Here is a 20,159-nt window from a genome sequence, read left to right on the forward strand (position 1 = left end):
AAGGAGACCAGGACAGACTCTCAGGGAAATCATGTCCTGCCTATCAGACCTCAGACATCTGTTCTCTTTCATTGTGAAAGAGAGAATTGTGACACTAGCCTACCAGAATTGTGGAATTAATTATAGAGACGGTTTAGGAAATGCCAAAGAGAGAGTGGTAGGTATTAGGGTGAAGCATTCTGGATAAAATGACTATTAAGCCCCCACACAGCCTGGCTTCCCTTTGATGTAGGCCAGCCTACAATGGAATAGAACCTCTAAATTAATTGATGTCATAAGGGGCCTAAGGAATCTACCACAGAAGACCAATTATATAAGATGAATACCCCAGCCAGGTCCTTAGCACCATAGGGAGAAAGTCTCTTCCCAGAGGAGCTTCCAGAGTCCTGGTGTCTACGTCACTGTTCTATTGCTGTGAGGACACCATGGTCAAGGTAATTCTTATGAAACAAAACATTTAATTGAGGGCTTCCTTACAGTTTCAAAGGTCTAGTCCATTATCATCATATCAGGAAACACGGTGGCATGCAGGCAGAGGTTGAGCAGTAGCTCAGAGCTACATCCTGATGACGAGGCAGAGACAGCAACCCTGGGCTTGGCATGGGCTTTTGAATACTCAAAGCCCACCCACCAGTGACATGTTTTCCCCAACAGGCCCACAATATGCCTTCATGCACCAGGCTCAGCAGGGCCTGGGTTCTTGAAGGCAATATCCTTTGTCAATTCTGAAAATATCTATGGCACTATTTATTCTCAAGGCCCTGCACTGACCCCCCCAACCCCGAGAGAGTTGAACATGCAGCACCTGTTTTTAAGGCCCTTGAGCAAGCCCACTTTTCTCACAGTCCTTCAGCCTCAAGGCTGCAGCTGAAAACAAGGGCATTGAATCACCAACATAGAGAAACAGGGTCGTTGAATGAAAATCAAGAGTGCAAATTGTTGATGTGCCTGTGTAGTCTAAGTGCTGTGAGGCCATGGGACCAGGTTCCAGCTTGTAGGCATTGGGCCTTACTTTATCTCCCATGTACGGTAGACACATTGCACATCTGTCCCGGGGGCCATAAATGCTCTGCTGTGAGCAAGCACAGGCCCAGTGCCAGGTAACTCAATAAATATTTGTGGAGTGAGTGAGCGAGTGCGATTACAGCCTGGGATATTCCCTGTGTCCTGGCTTGTACACACGACAGCCAACAGTGCTAGAAATGCTATGTGACAGTAGCGCAGGAGGGGTCTGCCAGAGATCAGACCAGCTCTAGCTTGGTCGCAGCTCTCCTCTCCCCTCCCTTGTGTCTTTGAAACAATAGCACAATTTACACTCTCTGAGAGCATGAAGTGGCTTACCTAGGCTTGCAATGGAGCCAACAATTTGTCTCAAAAAGATACCAGTGATGAACCAAATGTTGTTTCAAAGCAACTGCAGGGGGTTAGTAATTGAGGTTTTCCCTCTGACCCATGCCTTCCCAGGGCCTTGTCTCCTGACTCAGCTCACAAATACCAAAGCTACTGCAGTAGCAAAGGACAGGAAATAGCCCTGAACATTCCAGACCGAAGCACCTCTGCAGTTCTTGGTTTCTCCACACAAAATGTATCTGAGAGAAGAGCTACTACTAATCGTCAACAGCTGCTCCTGGCACCTGTTCTTTATCCCCATTGTTGAAGTTCTAATGTCATTTTTGGAAAGAACTGTGCATTTTTGCTGGAGGAGTACCCTGGGCTCCGGACACTCGATTGGCTGCATTCTAACTGGTGGACACAAAGGGGCTAAGAGGTAGATCCACAGCAGAACCAGTTGCTGCTGACATCAATCCCAAACTTCCTTGCTTCCTCCCTCCCTCTTTGTGCCCATTCTGCAAGGGCACAGGTGTCCTGGAGAAGGAACAGGGGTGGCCAGACTGGCCTCTACTGTCCTGAGTGTCTGGAGTAATAGAATCCTTCAAGGAACAAGAAATGAGATTCCAATATTTTAGCAGGCTTCAGAAGATGGTGAGCAAGAAAACCTGCTCTGGAAATTTCCATCTGTCTCCCTGTAGTCCCTCCCAAGGAGTTGCCCTGTGTGTTAGTTCCCCGGCTGCTGCAAGATCCTATCACAGCAGTGACTTTAGCACCGCAAATTATCACTAGAGTCTGAAGGTCAGGAGTTGTACTGGGACCTTATTGTAAAGTCCAGGGGTCCTTAGGTATCTTTCCTCTTAATGACTTCAGAGAGAACCTCTCACTGTTCCATCTCAGCTGCCAGGAATCACTCCAGTGGCTCATGACTTCTCTGCAACTTCAAAACTCATGGCCTCTTCCTCCAGACACTTTGAGTCACTGGCCCCAGTGGCTGCCTCCTTCTCCAACTCCAGTCCTCATGCCTGCCTCTTCTGAGGGCCCCCAATATTTGGGGGATAAAGGAGATGTAGTAGACACAAGCATAGCAAACATGGCATTGGCAGGTCTTGCTGTTCCCCCTTCTCTCTCCCTGGCTAAACCACAGATTACATCCCCAAAGCTAGCCACCAATGCCTGTCCCCTTTCTTTGACCACTTCTATTGACATTGATCACCAATGTCCAGTCATCAAAATATGGAAGTCCAGCAATCAAAAGCCTTCAAGGAACAAGAAATAAAATTCTTTATCTTAACAGGCTTCACAAGATGGTGAGCAAGGAATGAACGCAGAGGCAGTCCTTTGTCTCTTAGGGCAAATATCCCTTCCCTCTCTTCCTTGTTCCTTTTCCCTTCTCCCTCATCCTCTGTCTCTTGACTTTGTCTCTTATTCCCTGCCCCTTGTCCCTCTAGAGCAAATAAATCTCCTTTGTTCTAACTGAGAACTTGGTCTTGGTATGTCCTGTGCCAACTGGGGTCCTTTCAAGGAAAATCCCTGATTTAATTGCATTGCAGTGCCAGAGAGATGGCTCAGTGGTTAAGAGCACTTGTTGCTCTTGTTCTTGCAGAGAGCCCTCATTTAGTTTCTGGCACCCACATGGTAGGTCACAACCATCCATAGTACCAGCTAAGAGGATCTGATGGTCTCTTTTGACCTCTGAGGGTGGCAAGCACAGTATGCACATGCAGGACCTATAGGCATGCAGCCAAAACACTCATACAGAGAGAATTTAAAGGATAATTAAGTCTCATCTGCAACAACCCACCCCCATAAGGGTTCCAGAATTAGGACAATGGCATCCTAGGGAACTATTGCTCTGTCTACATTCTTAATCTCCATAAATGCTTAGTGACCAGTTCCTGTCATCCCATGCCACAGACCTCTTTACCCAGTCTCTGACTTGGCTTGAAATCTTTGTGGGTTGTTTGTTTTTGTTTGTTTGAGATAGAGGGTCTCAATATAGCCATGCTTTTTCAAGTTGAATGGATAATTGACTAAACTCTCTCTTTCTTGACATGACAATAGTCACTGAGGTGTGTTTAATAAACACCAATGGTCAAGTTCTGGCTCAGGCCCCGGAGATAACCTGGGAGGCCTCAGTTCTGATGATAGAATCTGTTAGGTAGTGGTATCAGAGGTAGGAAGGCAATCCAGGTCATGTGTGTTTCCCATTCTCATACTTAGAATGCTTCAGATGCTAACTCATGAGTACAGCCCGAGGTGCCCAACCCTTCCTCCCATACCTAGTCCTCAAGTCCCTGTCCTAGATATCAGCCAGAAGTAATGGTTTAATCTGACAAGCAGGTGGATGAGGAGGGAGGGGTGGCGGTGATTGCTCCTTCCTGAAGCCCCTGGGAGAGCCATTCCTTGCAGTTCTAGCGCCATCCTCCAAACTTCCTAGAACTGACACATGAGCCCAAGACCTTTGACCAAGGAGCAGTAGCCTCGAATAAGCAGAATGGCCCATTAGGTGCAAAAGGCGGATTCAGGGGTTCAGGAAATGGGACACAGAACTAATCAAAGCTATTAACATTCATCCTAGGGAGCCACAAGACAGTTATTAGACAGATTAAGCTGAGAAACCAAATCGCATCTTCTCATGTGAGTGAGGAATAAGGTTAGAGTCCTAATCGTCTGTCCTGTACATGACAATTCTACAAGTCTATGGAATCTAAGCAGTTTATTAAAACATCACCAATTCCTACAGATTCTGAGGTGTAACTCAAATAGATACACCAAAGAAAAATCCCACATGTCATAGAATTTTACCTGGTTGTAGAGGTCAAATCTGTGGTCTTGATGATGTTGACTACCCAGAGGGCTCAAGGGTATTCTCTAGGTGCAATACATATGTTTTGCCTAGATCACAGATTAGGTCTCAGTCTATGGTCTTTTGTGCACATGACACATGCATTTAGCTATACGTAAATAATAGAAGAATATCTCCCTTCACTGTATGTAAACCATAAACACATATCTATCTCTCAGTATTGATAAAGACATTATTGTATATAAACTATTGGCATACACTCACATCACAGTATGTAAATCATTGGCACACATCCACTCTACTACATGTAAATCAGGTACACATCCACTTCACCATATAACAATCATAAACATATGTACTCATATATATGTAAATTATTGATAGTTCAAAATAATGCAAATCAACAACATATATAACTATATACATATATAAGTATATGTGAATCATGCTTAAAATAATGCTTGTTTTAAGAAGGACTAGCCAAGTATCTGTATTCCCAGAAGTCAGGCATGAGGACTAATATGAGCTCAAGGTCAGCCTGGGCTATACAGCAAGACTCTCAAAAAGAAAGAAGAAAGAAAGGAGGGAAAGAAGGAAAGAAGGAAGAAAGAGAAAGAAAAGGAAGGAAAGGAAAAAAGCAGGAGGAAGAAGATAAAACAAAACCACATCAACAAAATAATGTCAATCAATCAATCAATCAATCAATCAGTAAACTAAGTCCAAAGCACATGAAAATATTCTCTAAATATCTGGTGATTTCAGATAGGGTGGCCAGTGAGTGGCCTATGGAGGAATGTCCATCATTTCAGCTAGGAGGGGTTGTTCACATCAGAATATATTAAACTGAATTGAAAGAACTGTGTTTATTTTCATTTCTCACATTGACAAATGAACTTTTAAAATCATAGTATCTCTTTGGTGAAAGAACAGCTAGCCGCATTCTGAATTGGTGCATTCTGAACTGGTATAGATCTGGTGGGAGTTCAGAACAACATAACAATACTCTTTAGAGCGTTTACGCCTCTTGACAAAACAATGTTACTGCTAGCAATTCATCGTAATTAACAATGAGACAATTGGTGTGTTAAATGCATGATTATTCAGTAAAATATTATTAGACTGTCAATATTTGAATCAATATAAATATAGAAGAAATTAGCACACAGAAGGTAGCCTGAAGTAATCTTTCCACCTGAGATTCTTACCAGTTGCAAAATGTTAAGCTAGTTAGTTGACAAGCATTAAAGTCATATTATTTTTGTAAGACTGAATGTAGTACACCACAAAAGATGTCAGAGCTTTAGGGATGAGTTAATACTAGCATACCGAATACTAGCTCAGCATGAACTGCTGAGTCCAGGTGCCTGTATCTCTCCCACTGTGGATTCTTGGCCAGGCTGATCACATAGTTACATGCAACCCCAAGTTTGATGGAAGCATAATTCTACATATTCCTTGGCTATAGGTTTTTTTTGTCTAGGGGTGGGGCCCTCATATGATTTTCATGTTAGCATGTCTATTAATGTTGTCCTTGTTGAGATCTTATTTAACCAGCCAAACTTTTGAGATGTCATAGGTGTAGCTTCCCTGACATTTCTGGGAGACACAATTGTATGGCAGAATTCCTGCTCTGCCTCTTACAGTCTTTCTACCCCTTCTTCTACGATGGTCCCAGAGCCTTAGATGCAAGATCTGGGATGTAGCTGTACCCACTGAGGCTAGCTAGTCTATGTCCACTTGTTCTCTGTGTTTGACCAGTTGGGGATCTTGGTGATAGCTTCCATCTTAAGCAAAGAGAAACTGTTTAGTGAATGGGGAGAGCGACATTTATCTTTGGTTATAAGTATTTATAATACAACTAGGGATTGTGTTGGTTTAGTACCAGCCTAATTCTTCTCCTTCTCCTCTTCCTTTTTTCTCTTCCTCCTCTTCCTCCTCCTTTTTCTTTTTCTTTTTCCTTTTCTTTTTGAGACAGTCTCTATGTGTCTGTCCTAGAACTTGCTAGACCAGACTGGCCTCTAACTCACAGAGATCTGCCTGCTTCTTCCTCCCTAGTTTTTGGACTAAAGCTGTGTGCCACCACACCCAGCATTCTAATTCATAAAATAAAAAAAAAAAAAAAAATGCTATTATTCTGGAAGTGAGAGAACTTCCTGAGAGTCCAGAAACCCACCTGCTTTCCCTTTCTCTCTCTTACTCCCTCCCTTCCTATCCCTCCTTTTTTCCTCTTTTCCTCCCTCCTTCCACCTATCCCCTCCCCTACTCCTTAAGCTGGCATGCAGCAAGAGAGGAACTTGAAGCAATACTAATCCTATCAAAGATATATCTCAGGTTACTTTTTTAAAAGCACAATGACCTGAATATTCAGACCAAAGCAGAACCCACAGCCTGCAACCACCATTGATATCTGCAGTGTCCACATGGAGGCTAGCTAGGGTTCAGACAGCAGGCTGAGGAATAGAAGGTCACAGATGCTGAATCTGTCTCCAGAAAGATTTACCCATCGAATGTCAAGCATGTATCTACCCTTCTTTTTTGATAACTTTGAAGCTCAAGTTAACTTTTAAAAAAATCACCAAGCTTTTTTGACACAGAGAAGCTTCACGGCCTAAGAAAGGTGCTGGCTGCCAATGTTCTGCTGAAAAGTCACCCATCTCCTGGACAGTCACGGACAGTGGGCCATCTTCCCTCCTTTGCAGCAGGAGGCCCAGCCTGACATCTGAGCAGTTTCCTCTCGGGCAGCTTCAGTTTCTCTGTTAAGAATTTAATGAGTGACTGTGGTCTTGTCATTTTTCCCATCTGTGCTTTGGCAAGATATGATATGCCCTCCAACACAGTTTCATTCTGGTTGCTTCCAATACTCAATCTCATTTCTATTAAGGTTGAAATGTTTAGAATGAGTCCAGAAAATGCTGGCTGAAGGGACTGGAATGTTTTCTAAGAAGCAAGAAAAATGAGTGTATTGCTTTTCAAAGGAAGTCCTGATGATGACGCCACTCACTCCCCCATTGACCATGATATAAGATGGAAACATTTGTTTATTTGTATAAATGAACATAAATACAAGCTGTTGTGTCTTTTAAAACATGCTAATATTTTTCAGGGACACATATACTCCTTTTAAATGTTGTCTCTGACTTGCTTTCAAATGACAACCATCAGAAATGTCAGGGAATCTTCAAGCATCTTGCACTTGCAGTCAAACGGCTGTCAATCCTACCTCGCAGCATACCTCCTGTCTGTGAGCCATATTATAGTAAGAATAGCACCCTCTTTCTGCATATTTCTAGGTATTCGGGTGCGATGTTGGAAAGCATTGTCATCCCTGATGGTTTTCATAAAGTCTGTAGACCAAAAAAAATAGCTAACTTTGCTCACCTGACATCAGGTAAAAAATACACCAACTCACTGTGTACTTGGGTTGGATTCATGTTATGGTTACAAGTTCTGGGGACCCTGATCATGACCCAGTACCCAGGCAAGGCTCACTGACAGCAGGAAGTTCTGTAGGAACTTGATTAGACTGACAGCAGAACACAGGAGGCAAGCCACTGGAGAGCTATTTGCAAAGTTCCAGGTTTAGGGAACTTCCCACAGCCTGCTCAGCTGCAGCCAAGGGCTAAAGGGTCAAAGGGAGAAGAGCATGAAGTGAAACTCCAGGGACAGTCAGGAGCCAGATTACACAAAGGCCCAAGAGGCCAAGTTAAGAATTTGGAACCCTGTGCTGAAAGGAGTCAAACACTATTATTCATCTTAGCACATGCTCAGATTAGTGATTTGAAAAGCCCAGTGGTAGCAGCAGGAGTAGGACCTTCACAATCAGACACACAGCCTCAATACTACCTCACCACCTCATCTTAGGCTCATTCTAGCAGATGGATCATCATGTGTGTGCAGAGCCTGCACGTAGCAGAGTTTAGACCCAAGATTCTGGCACCAAAGTCCTTGAACCAACAGCTCTCCCCATCCAACATAGATTGCTTACTTTGAGTTTTGTTAAGTTTTTTGCCTGAAAGATGCCTAAGCCAAGATGGAAAACCTCAATTAAGCCCATCACCTGCATATACTGTTAGTTCTTCACCACCCAGAGAGATCATTGAACACATGTTCATTGAAAAGCTCATCTTAAAGCTTCTACTTGTAGGAAGTATCAAGCATGCAAGAAATAAGTGGAGTTGACCCTGACTACCCTTATCTGGCTTTACTCATTTGGTGTAGCCCCTGTTTTGTCTGTACCCCCACTTACCGTAACATCCCATTTGGGGGATTGAAACAAATTCTCTAACTTATTATTTCACTCATGAAGGCTTCAGAGTTTTTTTCTCTAAATGATAAGGGCTCATCTATTTACTGAATCCAACAGTAAGAACATATCATAACTAAATACTGAGCAAGTACACTTTTTTAGCCACTGACCTCGATGGGCAGCATTTACATTTCTCCAGCTTGTTCATACATTTTTAAACTGTTTGAAACAGGAACCAGATCTAGACATTGCACTCAATTGATACATATCAGCCCCTTTTAATTTGTCAGTTCTCTATCAATTTCTTTGTTGGCCCCACAGCTTATCTGACCTACATAGTTCCCAAGATTGCTAAATATAGACCCTTGCTGCCCTTCCAGATGATCTTCGTCACCTGTGATCCCCTACTTGATCATGAGATGCAGGTTCAATTTGATGGAAAAAAATGACTTTGTCCCTGGCATTGTTGACCAGTGTTGAATATACACCCATCAGCTCACAGCCTGTGGAGTCCTGCTCATCTGATGAGTAAAGTTATGCACTGAGCCCCTGAAGAAGCTTTTGCAATGTCAGCACACTTACATTTTGGTGGTTGCCATTACTTTGAACTTCATAAACACAAAGTAACAAATTAATAAAGTAACAAATTAACAAAGTAACAAAGTAACTGCTGTTCTTCTTGCACTGAAAGGAACCAGGGATGCAGAAGAGAGGGAAATTGCAGGAAGCATAGAAAGAATCTGAAAAGAAGAAAGTAGACCCAAGACCTCGACTGGCCAAGAGGGCAGCCTCACTCAACCTCACTCAGCACCATTGCCTCCTTTGTGATATCAAGATAGATGGCCACAACTGTCTCCACTGAGTGACCACTGCCCAGGAGTCCATGCAGCTATGAATAAGCAAAGATACAAGCACTCACTTCACTGTAAAGTACCTGACCCATGTGGTGAGTGAGGAGCTGAAAAGCCCTCAGAGACCATGATTTTAGAAATAAAAATTTTCCCACTATTCATACATTTCTGGAAGCACGAAGTTAAGCCCAAACAAAAAAAGGAAGAAAAATCTATAAACAAGATTATGTCTCTTCTCTCTCTCTCCCTACCTGTGATCTTACTGAAATCCAGAGATACTGGCTATGGGCTTTGACAGGAGGAAGTGGGGGGGGGGGGTTTGGAGCCTCCTGTTCTGACCACTAGGTCTGTGTTGGCACACATCTTTCCTACTAGGCTGGCAGCTAGCCATACTCCAGCACTCCTCAGAACTTAAAAAATACTGAGATTCAGCTCAAGATTATTCCCATTAAGAAGGAGCTTCTATTTTTACACCATCATCTTAAGCGCGTTCATTGTTCCTTCCTTCCTCGTTCCTTATGGCATACTTGGAGAGAAACAGAGTGCAAGCCTTGGCAGGCATGACCAGAGGCTAAACATGGCTGGGCGCTGTTTGGTGTGGTGAGTCACCACTGGCCCTCTCATGTCTATGCTTTTATATGGCTGTTTTTAACTGATAGACTTGAATTTCCCACTGCTAGTGGCATCGACTCAGACACTGAAAAACAACCTGAATACGGATGTGTTAGTTTCTAGTAGGGTCCTGGATTCATAGCTAGAAGTTTTAAGCTGCCTACTTTATTTTTAAGCAGATCATTTTCTTTCCCTAGATAAAAGATGAATTATCCTTTTGGTTTTACAAGAAGGTTGAGAAGATGAAAGCGATGCTCCACTTAAGCACTTTTGTAGACTGGGCTTCACAAGAATCCTGGCGTGTTATATACTCCTGAGACTGATGCGATCAACATACCAGGTACCACACATCCCTAATCAATTACAGAAGGAAAAAAATAGAGTTGTCCCATTACCCTTCCCCAGGTCTCCAGATGCCAAGAGCCCCAGAGTAAGCAAGAGAGAGGCTGATGATGTGATGGGGTAGGGTGGGGGAACTGAGCTCTGCACTAATTCATTATAGACCTCCCCATCAGGCGTTATTCTAAAATAATAGCCAAGGTGATCCTCAATGAGGACAGTGCCTAGTCAAGCTCAAAACAGAAGAATCTGTACACTGGGCCTTCTTAGCAGCTTTCAGTCCCTCAGTATCAACTGCCATGGCCCTCAATACAAAGATTGATGTGTGATCTGCTCTGTCTGCCCCATCCAGATAGCCGTACAGAGCTTCCTCCCACTACTTGTCCTCTTTGTACACAGCAATAAGGCCTCCCTCTCCCCAGTGTGGACTTACCATCGGAGAACCAAGTCTGTACTGATTGCTTAGAAGCAGCTGTTCCCACAAACAAGGGTCTTATATTCACAGATCATATTTGCCTGGATCTTTATGTTGATACGACTACTTGTGAATCCAGTGGCAGTGACTTCACCCACTAACTCCATTTTTCTCTCCTGTCAGGTAGGAATAATAGTACCAGCCTTATAGGTGGAGCACAAGAAGGACCTGGCATAAAACAGGCGCTCAATAAAGAATACGTTCACCGCTATTTCTGTACATGACTGTGCTTGAATTAGCCAGCAACTAGCTTTTTGAATTAACCAGAGATAAACTCACTAACATTTGAATGAGCATCATTCTAAGACAGACCACCTTTGCCACGGTGAGATAAAAGTGACTGACATTTGAACCTAGCAAAGTCTTTAAAAATATAAAGTTTAGGAGAAGTCACAAGCCCTCCAAAATATCTCATTACCATACAAATACAACATTCAGAGAGCAAGTGTCACTCTAATGGAGACAACTTGTGATGGCCAATCAGGAATTCCAGAGGAAGCAGAAGAAATGCTTTCCATGCTCCACCGAAACCAGGAAAAGCCTTCCTGAAGACACTGATGCTGCATGGGCTTATGAAATGGATGCATGGGGGAGCAATGACTAAAAAGTAACACCTGAGATTGTAGTTCATTATATTTATTTTGGAAAAATATTTTTAAAATGAATTTCTTCATTAACAAAACAGTAAAAAAAACTCAAATAACATTTGCACAATATTCCATAAATACATTTATATACAAAAAATATAGTCACATAGACCCGAAGTGCCTTTGTACATATTTACCAAAATTTAAATTATAAAAAAAATGAACGTCACAAAATACTCAAGCTTTACAGATATCATGAAAAATATTTTTACAAATCCAAAAAAATAACACACGTTTTCTTTTTCCCGTCTAGGAGAAAAAAAAAAAAAACCACATTTCAGTATCAAAAAGGACAATAAAGGCAGTTGTGTTTCTAGTTCAAGGAAAAACTGGCTCATAGTAATCCAAGATAGACGTGTCGGCAGTGCGTGCTTCCTATATGAATCAAGTCACTCGTCCATTTAAATATATACTCTTCAAAGCAACTGTCCATAGTGCAATGGGAACATCCAGCAGGCAGTCCAGCCGCAGCCGAAGCCTGGGCTGGCAGTGTCCGGTGCCTCTGCTAACTCCGAGAGAACCAGCTCGGCCTGAACCTGCTTCTCAGCAGCAGTCCCTGGGGTTTCCTCTCCCTTTCCTCTCTCAGCAGCATTCATTGGGGCTATATCCTTGGAATTTATTTAAGAGAAACGGGAATTTTGCCACATCGCTTCCATCTTACACCTAGAAGGGCCCAGGAGACAGGACAGGAAGTTAACTTCAGGCAGAAATGGACCCTCTCCACATCACTCCCGTCCACGACAAGAGGGTTGCGCACTGACCTCAGTCGCTATGACACACTCATCCTTTTCTGCAGATAGAACATACACCGACTGGTACTTGGTGTCCTTTGAAGTCGAGTAGACAGACTCGGGCCTTTTTCTGTCAGGAACCTCCCCACTGAAAGGAAAGTTAGAGAGAACCACAGTAAACACACAGGGAAGTGATTGAACATGGATGTGCCCAGAACATGGAATGGCCTTCCTGCCCTCCCTGTCCAGATCACAGCACATACCCCCTGAGTGTTGAGGTATCCTTCTCTTCTCCTGCAGAGCTCTGTGACTGGCACTTGGTGTCACGTTTGCTGTGTGTATCCCTGACCGTGGCTTCATCTCCCTTGAGGTCTCGAACGAGGTTATAGTCCACAGTGGGGTATCGGGCCTTAAAGGTGCTCTTGTCAGCACCATGGTCTCCATGAAAGTCCGCCTTCTTGTTGGTGTTCTTGATCTGTGTAGCCCCAATGATGCTAACAGAAACATCCTTCTCACGCTGGCAATTAGCTAGGTTGTTCATGGTCTCTGTCTCTCCCCCACAAGGATCAGAAGGAGGCTGGTGTTTCTGTAGCTTCAGCCGGACACAGACCACCACAGCAGCACAGCCCAGCAGCAGCAGGAGGACAAGCACCACCCCGGCACACACGGCCACCCAGGGGAAGGGCCCGCCCTGGCTCTCCATATGCCTCTCACTGAGGTCCACCACCATGGGGCCTGGTGGTGGCTCAGGGAGCAGGAACTGGCAGTTGGGGCCACCATAGCCCTGGGCGCACTCACACATGTAGCGCTGGCCCCTCTGGTGGCAGGTGGCCCCATTATGGCAGGGTGCATGCTCACACCTGCTGACAGGGGCACTGCAGTTCCTGCCCGTGTAACCAGGGGGGCAGGTACAGGAGAAGTCGTTCACACTGTCCCGGCAGGTGCCCCCATTTGCACAAGGGGAGGAGGCACAGTCGTCTACATTGTCCTCACAATACCTCCCGGAGAAGCCGGCCTGGCATCGGCACAGGTAGGAGTTGCCAAGGTCCACACACTTGGCACCTGGAACACAGGGTAAGCACAGTCATATTTAGGCACACAGAAGTTTGTTCACCAAACAGACAGTGCAGACATAGCACACGTAAATCCATAATTTACATACACCACAGGTACAGTGACATATTAGTCCTGTACTACATATCCTAGGATCTCAAATCCAAGGCTGTATGTAAGGAGAACTTCAGGAAGAGACTTACACAATAGAAACAGTAAGAGTTTTTTTTTTTTTTTTCACACAATAGGCAAACTCTCTATATCACCAATTCCTCTCGTCCCCACATTTCTGCCTCAAACAGGGTCTTGACAGATTTGCCAGGATGGCCTGGAACTTGACAGTCCTGTCCCAGTCCCTGGAGTTTACAGATTACGGACCTTTGGCACCACACCCAGACTCTAAATCAGTGTGTTGATGGCACTATGTAAAGCATTTTGCCTAATCACTACATTCACCTCACAAGCACCAGACAGAGGATAACACACTATTAGATCCAGGTTACAGGTGGAGAAGTAAGAATTAAAGAGATTTGTCATGCTCATTTACTGTTAGTGAAAAGTCAGAACTGAAAAAAATCACCAGAAAAGAGGGAAGACAGGCCAGAATACAGAAAGCGAGAGACGGGGAGAAGAAGGAGGGAGAGGGGGGAAGGAGGGGATAAAAGGAAGGAAGGACAGAAAGGCATCTATTTGGCTCAGCCTCCCTCCTAAGTCTATTTTAGGTACCTCTCTCTCACTAACAAGAAGCTCCTGGTGTACAAAGCATGCTTCTTCATACCTGGTACCCAAACTATTACCTGGAGCTAGACTTCCTTCCAAAAACACCATGGCTGTGCTTCCTATACTTGAGCAGAGCCTGCAGAGCCATGGATAGTAATGGCATATGCCAAAACACTACTGGCCCTGAGCAAGCTGGAGGCTTCTGACCAGGACATTCCTTGAATTATGAATACGACACTAACCCTTAACCCTCCTGATTGTCTTCCTTCCTTCTGAGTCCTTGTGGAATTGACTTGGGGATCCACAAACCCAAGGTGACCCACAAAGCAATGTGTCCCCTAATAAGAGTGCACATGCTTTCGGAGCCAGTCCTCCAGACATTTCCCCACTACCCCTCACCATTAGAACAAGGGGAAGAGCTGCAGAGATCCATCTTCTTCTCACAGTTGAAGCCAGAGAAGCCCGCAGGACAGTGGCAGGTGTAGCCTCCATCGGGGTTATCTGAACATCGTCCCCCATTGAAGCAAGGGCCATCGGCACAGGTCATGGCGCTCAGCTCACAGACCTTGCCATAGAAGCCGGGAGGGCAGGTGCAAGAGAAGCTGTCCTCAAGGTCCTGTGGAAGGGAGACCACACGAGGCTTTCTCAAGCTGTTCCAAGAACCCACACATTTTATTCAAAACCAAGGATCCCATCTTCAGCTAGCACAGCGCAGTGCCCCCCCACCCCCGACTCACCGTGCAGCTTGCTCCATTCCTGCAGGGGTTGGGAGCACACTCATCTACCTCCAGCTCACAGTTGGCACCTGTATACCCAGGTCGGCAGGAACATGTGTAGCTCCCTTGGCCCGTGTTGGTGCAGGTGGCTCCATTCCTGCATGGTTTATGGTGAGTACAGTAGTTCAGGTCTGCCAGGGCAGAGACAGGAAAGGGGACAGGAAGCCCAAGGTCAAATACAGGAAGAATCTATGTTTCCAGTGGGCATTGGGCTGCTTTGAGGAGACCTGACAATCATAAAGGAGGGCCTTACCCTGGTTGCAGAAAAGGCCCCCCCAGCCTTCTTGGCAGTTACACTGCCAGGGTTGCTGGCAGGTGCCATGGAGACAGCCTGGGTATCGGATGCACTCATCGCAGTAGCGGCCTTGCCAGCCAACTCTGCACCTTGGAAGAAGCAAAACATGATCATAGCACCTTCTAGACTCATAATGGTATTCTAGCACACCAAAGAGCATCCAGCATCATAAGCTATCTGTCCTCAAACTAGGCAAGACATCGGGCCATTTAAAAGCTTAACTCCCCCCACCCCCCGACAAGCCAACCCCTCTCAGAGTCTTTGATGAAGGGCACAGGGGCCACCCTGGTTGCCTTTCACACGCACAAGGACTATGGATGTGGAATCTCATTTTCCATTCAAACTTTTTAACTGAGGCCTGTATATTTCCATTAAGTATGAGCTTAAGTTAATGGAAGTCTATACTTGTACATTTTCAGGCCTTCAGTAGAGTAACAGCTCCTACTCAGCTAACTCTCTGGAGTGTTTTACATCCTATATATGAATATAGGATATATATCAAGAAGAGAAGGTGAACCAGGCATGGTGGCTTTAGGGAGCCTGAGGAGAAGGATTATGAATTCAAAGCCAGCCCCATGTTACATAGAAAGGCCCCTGGGCAACATAGTAAGTCTCATAGGGAAAAAAAAAAAAACCAAAGACAACTTTGCAAACTTACTTGCATTCCCCTGGTTTGTCACAATATCCATGTTGGTCATCACACCCTGGCAGACAGATTGCTGCAAACAAGTAAAACATAGGTTGGAGCTCCAGCCCAGAGATTCCCTAGTATCACCAGGTGGAACTGAGGCAAACTTAGCAGCACCCACTCTGTAGGTCCAGGCTGAGTGGATCTCAGGTCACAGAGCCTGGCCCACCCTGGCTGGTGGCTTTGGACTTCATTCAGGCCAGGGATGAGCATTCTTCTTAACATAGTGCTTCCAGGACAAAAGGGCTCTCAGAAGCCCCTACTCCTACCCCTGTCCCTTTTTCTTCTAAAAGAGGGTCAGAAGTCTTCTCCCTCCTCCTCCCCCACTTCCCAATTCTATGCACAAAGCCCCACCTCTTAATATCCCAGAAAGTGTGTGTGCAGATAAGAGTGGACAGCTGGTGTGCAGCGTGCAGGGCAGGACAGCTGCTCCATTGTCTCTTCCCTCCCGCAGCTGCCCCAGCACAACAATGCTGCCCCCACCCCACCCCCCAGCCCTAGCATGTGTGTATGCGCTCACACAAGCGCGTGTGCGCACGTAGCCTTCTACCAATGGGAGCAGGCCGTTGTCCCCACCGCCTATCCTCAGAGAGATCTAATCTATGGCACGTGTAAGTAGGGGCGGGGAGAGACCCCAGTGTTTGAATAAGAAAAGTTTAGATTTCTGGCTACCCTAGAACTATTGGCTCTGAGAGAGGAAAGCTACTGTGGGAGGCCAGAGGCGCCCAAAGGGGTAGGGGGGTGGCCACAGGCTGAGGCTTTGAGCTGGCTCACATCCCCAGTTATGAAACTCATTAATGATCAGCAACTCCAGTTCTTAAGAAAACGTCCAGTTCTTGGCCAAGGCAGAGGCATCAAAGGATATGGGAAACTAGGCAAGAATGATGTACAGGCTCTTACTGAAGTGTGGACCCCTTCATCCTCAGGCAAAATCTAAAGCTAGAAAGCAACTTCATATCCTGCCCCCGGCACTGACAGAGGTTCTGGGCCTCACAGAGTCCAATGTTCAACTGCTGCAGGGCAGAAGAACAAAAGTTCATCAGACCCTGACGTTGGAAGGAAATGCCATTCCTACAGGTTGGGCAGATGAGGCCTCAGATTGCAGGAGAGAGGCCCCCTGAGGTCAGGCACAAGAACCAGAACCAGAGTAGAAGTCCTCCCTGTGGTACCCTGGTACCCTGGTTTGCAAGAGGACTACAGGTTATCAGTTACTGCTTTTCATCACAGTGTGCGGTAAGCATTTAGACAAGACAAGATGCCCTTCAGCCATATAGCCCTGCAGTCTGTCTCAGCACACCTGCTAGCTTTCCACAGCCCCAAGGACTGAAGGCTTCCCTACAGGCCAGGGCACCCAAAGTGCACCACAGCGAATCTTTGGAAATAGATTTCTGTAGGCAGGTCAGGCACCCTAACTCTGTGGAGGAAAGGGAGGGCTTCCCAATGAGACATTGTTACAGCAAGGAGAACTGTTGGAAAATGAGCCCTCCACATCCCCTTTCTGTCCCTCCCTTCCTTCCTCTCTTCCCTTCCTAATACAAAGGCCCTAGAGAAAGCACAGCCTTACTTCCTGACCCCTGGCCTTGTCTCTGAACGCCTCCCTGTGAAGAAAAGCAGCTTCCTACAGTGGACACAAGGTCTCCCTTGTTAAAATGCCTGAATCCAGCCTAACTGCCACCGGCCCTAGCAAAACATTTCTTCTCTTTAGGCCTCAGTTTCCCCACTGGGCCGTCTCTACCATCTCTTGTTGCTAAGTCCCGAGTCTTTCCCCATAAATGGACCCTTAAGAGTTATTCTCCAAAGGACTCACGGTCGGTGCAGTACTGTCCTTTCCAGCCAGGGTCGCACATCTTCTCCCCTCTCTCCCCGCAGGTGAAGTGGCCAAAGGCATCATCCCGAGGTCGGCAGAACACAGAGCAACCTTCTCCGTAGTAGTGTTCATCACACACAAACCGGTAAGAGTAGCGGAGGTCTGTGCGGCCACTACTGTGAAGGTCCTGAGACCACTCTTCTCCCACAGTGAGGTGCCGCTGTGTGGTCAGGCGGCTGATGAGTCTTTCTGGGTTTTCTGAGAGAGAAGATGCTCAGGTTGGTAATGATAACACCTAGAAGCTAGGAACCGAGAGAGTGGTATGGATGCTGTCAAGCCAAGAACCCTCCTTCTCTGAACAGCAGGGGCAGAGTGAAGTTAAGAGGCCTGGGGAGTGGGCAAACTGTGTATCAGTTGGGCAGCGTGCATAGTTTACTGGTTTGGAGTCTTACCTGTTGCGAGGTCATCAGGAGAATCTGTGTGGAGGGCTTCAATGATCAGAGAGAAGGTACCCTAGGAAAAAGGGAGAGGATGCTTGATAAACCAGAAGTTTGGAGGAGGAGGAAGAGGAGGAGGAAGAAGAGGAGGAGGAGGAAGAGGAGAAGGAGGAGGAGGAGGAGGAGTTGGAGGACTAGGAGAGGGAGGAGGAGGAGCTGAGGGAGGGGGAGGAGAGGCATTAAAGGGAACCAAGTACAGAGGCTCTCAGATCTCTGTGTTGTGCCAATGAAGGTTAACTCCTATCACTTTCCTTAATTAGAAGAATGCTAAAGAGTGTCTCCCAACACCCCCCCCGTGTGTGTGTGTGTGTGTGTGTGTGTGTGTTGTTTTTTAAAAACATGTTAATACAGGAAATTGTGTTGTTGTTTGTTTTTTTAAGGGAGAGAGTACTGGAACCCGCAAGGTGGGGTGCTGGAAGAGGAGGGGGCAGCTGTCATTAGTTTTCTGGGAGTAGAACCTCAAGGGTGGAGAGCAGTCACAGCACTGGTAGCGACCCAGACCCAACCGAGGCCTAGAGGAGCTAGGGAAGGAGAACTCTCCCAACTTTGGGAGGAGGGGAGGGAAGCACATCGACCTTTGAGATAAGAAGGAGGTGTGTGTATGAAATGCCCAGGACTTGCAAAAGCCTCTGGTGTTCCACATTCCCTCCTCAACTGCCGGTCAGTTCCCAGTAAGAAGTCAAGACCTCAGGCGTGTCTTTGTGGGATTCCCCAACCCCTATCAGTGGCCCTTGCCTTCCTCCCACTGCCAACCACCAGCCCGCCACCCCTACCCCTCCAGGCCCAGGCGAGTGCGCGCAGGTGCCCACTCACTGGCCAGGTGAAGCCGAAGGGGAATCGGATGGGGTTGCTGAAGGCGGGGTCGATGCCTGCGCCATCAGGCAGGCTGAAGGAGTCTACACCCAGCACTGGCGTGACGGCACTGCCGTAGGTGCAGGGTGGCTCCGGGGACACGCTGGCCTGGTAGTGCTTGAGGCATACGCGAAAGAAGGTCCTGCAGGCGCACGGCGGGCCAGAGCCCCCGCGGCAGCAGTTGCGGTTCCCCAGCAGCCCCTTCTTGTTGACGAACTCCTGCAGCTTCAGCTCAAATACGCCAGAGCTCCAGACCTGCGCGGGGAAGGGGCGTGAGGACGCGCCGGCGGCGGAGGGACCCGGGGGGCGCGCGGGCCCTTGCTAGGACACAGAGGCCGAGCGCACCTCAGCGCCCATCCGGAGCTGCCCGCTGCCGGGCAGCCCTCGGGGTCGTCGCTGCCGGAGTCACTTGGGGATGGACAGCTGATCCGCTCGTCCGACTCCCCTCCCTCCACCGCGCAGCAGCCCCGCCCGGCCCCCTACCTGGCACAGCAGGGCTGAGACCACGGCAAGGGCTAGCGCGCTCCGACGGCCCATGGTGCCGCTGGACGCCCTTGCTCTCCTACAGTATCCTCTTTTCTTTCTTCTTCAAAGACCCACGGATGCCAGGAAAGTCTATGTGAGCCGAGGAGCACCGGCGGAAAGGCGTCTTTCGGCTCCAGGTGTGATATCAGGGCCAGGTCGCTTCAGGAGGGTGCGGTGCTTCAGATAGGTCCCTGACAAGAGCTCTGCGAGGCACTGAGAAAGGACAACTTTCGGTTTCCTCTTCTTCTGGCTTTCAGTCCACGGAGAGGTGAGTGTCGCCTGGCTTTCTGGTTTTGTCTTAAGCTTCTTCGCGGAGGGAAAGAGGAGAAAGGAGAGAAGACACAGAGGGAAGAGAGCCCAGATGTTCAGCTTAATTCCCAAGAGAGCTTGCAGTGGCTTCCTTCGCAGGCCTATTAGAGAGCGGGCGGTCTGGAAATCCCACCGGTGAGGCGATAATCCGGGGCCCCGAGGGGCGCGGTGGGAACGGTGGTGGCAAGGACTGCGGCGCGCGCCCTGGTTTCCCGGCCAGGCGTCACTCGGCGGCGGCTGCCGCTCCCAGAGTGTTCGAGACCGGTATCTCTTGCACTATCGCCAAGCCTCGCGTCTTCCTCAAGAATTCAGCCAATGCCATGCGAGAACACACACCGAGGACTGGAGGCCGAAGCGTGGGAGGCTCCGTGCTGCACCAGTGCTCTCCCGTGACCTGCCCTGGTCAGACAGGGTAACCGCGGGTGCACGCCGGAGGATCTGGCCGGGGCTGGCGCCTGCCACCCTTAAATCCCGCCGGCCGCTCGCATAACTAATGAGATGCAAATGAGCAGCCCCCCAATCTGGCGAGAGCTGTCACAAAGGAGCCACTTTTCCAAACCCTCCTCTCAATGGATCGCCAAATGGTCAGTGAGCTGTA

The 20,159-nt window shown here is 47.3% G+C and overlaps 2 protein-coding genes and 1 long non-coding RNA gene across 3 annotated transcripts in view; 1 reads left to right on the plus strand and 2 right to left on the minus strand.

Moving 5' to 3' along the window:
- The first annotated feature begins 324 nt into the window (after window positions 1–324).
- Window positions 325–10,872, plus strand: LOC116079023. Its single transcript, XR_004113712.1, has 3 exons — window positions 325–434; window positions 10,045–10,187; window positions 10,785–10,872. It is a non-coding gene; the product is annotated as an uncharacterized LOC116079023 (long non-coding RNA).
- A 409-nt stretch (window positions 10,873–11,281) lies between these two features.
- On the minus strand, window positions 11,282–20,150 carry Dll1 (delta like canonical Notch ligand 1). Its single transcript, XM_031353374.1, has 11 exons — window positions 19,211–20,150; window positions 18,689–18,982; window positions 17,831–17,891; window positions 17,379–17,636; window positions 15,542–15,602; window positions 14,842–14,972; window positions 14,550–14,719; window positions 14,212–14,428; window positions 12,303–13,101; window positions 12,070–12,187; window positions 11,282–11,971 (listed from the first exon to the last, which is right to left on the minus strand). Exons 1-11 carry the CDS (start codon window positions 19,262–19,264, stop codon window positions 11,966–11,968), a joined length of 2,169 nt encoding a protein of 722 aa, XP_031209234.1. The 5' UTR covers window positions 19,265–20,150; the 3' UTR covers window positions 11,282–11,965.
- LOC116077332 overlaps window positions 19,343–20,159 on the minus strand; it is a 1,805-nt gene continuing 988 nt past the window's right edge. The window contains exon 4 of the mRNA XM_031351807.1: window positions 19,343–19,837. Coding sequence (XP_031207667.1) covers window positions 19,343–19,837 — 495 coding nt within the window. The remainder of the gene's footprint in view (window positions 19,838–20,159) is intronic.

The sequence above is a fragment of the Mastomys coucha genome, unplaced genomic scaffold (assembly GCF_008632895.1).
Source record: "Mastomys coucha isolate ucsf_1 unplaced genomic scaffold, UCSF_Mcou_1 pScaffold5, whole genome shotgun sequence".
Taxonomy (NCBI): Eukaryota; Metazoa; Chordata; class Mammalia; order Rodentia; family Muridae; genus Mastomys; species Mastomys coucha.

Bases quoted from the DNA above. Each gene is read 5' to 3' on its own strand.
- Dll1 (XM_031353374.1), bottom strand. From the start codon at position 19,264: ATGGGCCGTCGGAGCGCGCTAGCCCTTGCCGTGGTCTCAGCCCTGCTG. The intron at 14,973-15,541 runs GTAAGTTTGCAA...GCTTCTTCCAAG, and splicing joins GACAAACCAGGGGAATGCAA to GTGCAGAGTTGGCTGGCAAG. The intron at 14,429-14,549 runs GTGAGTCGGGGG...TCCCTTCCACAG, and splicing joins GGAATGGAGCAAGCTGCACG to GACCTTGAGGACAGCTTCTC.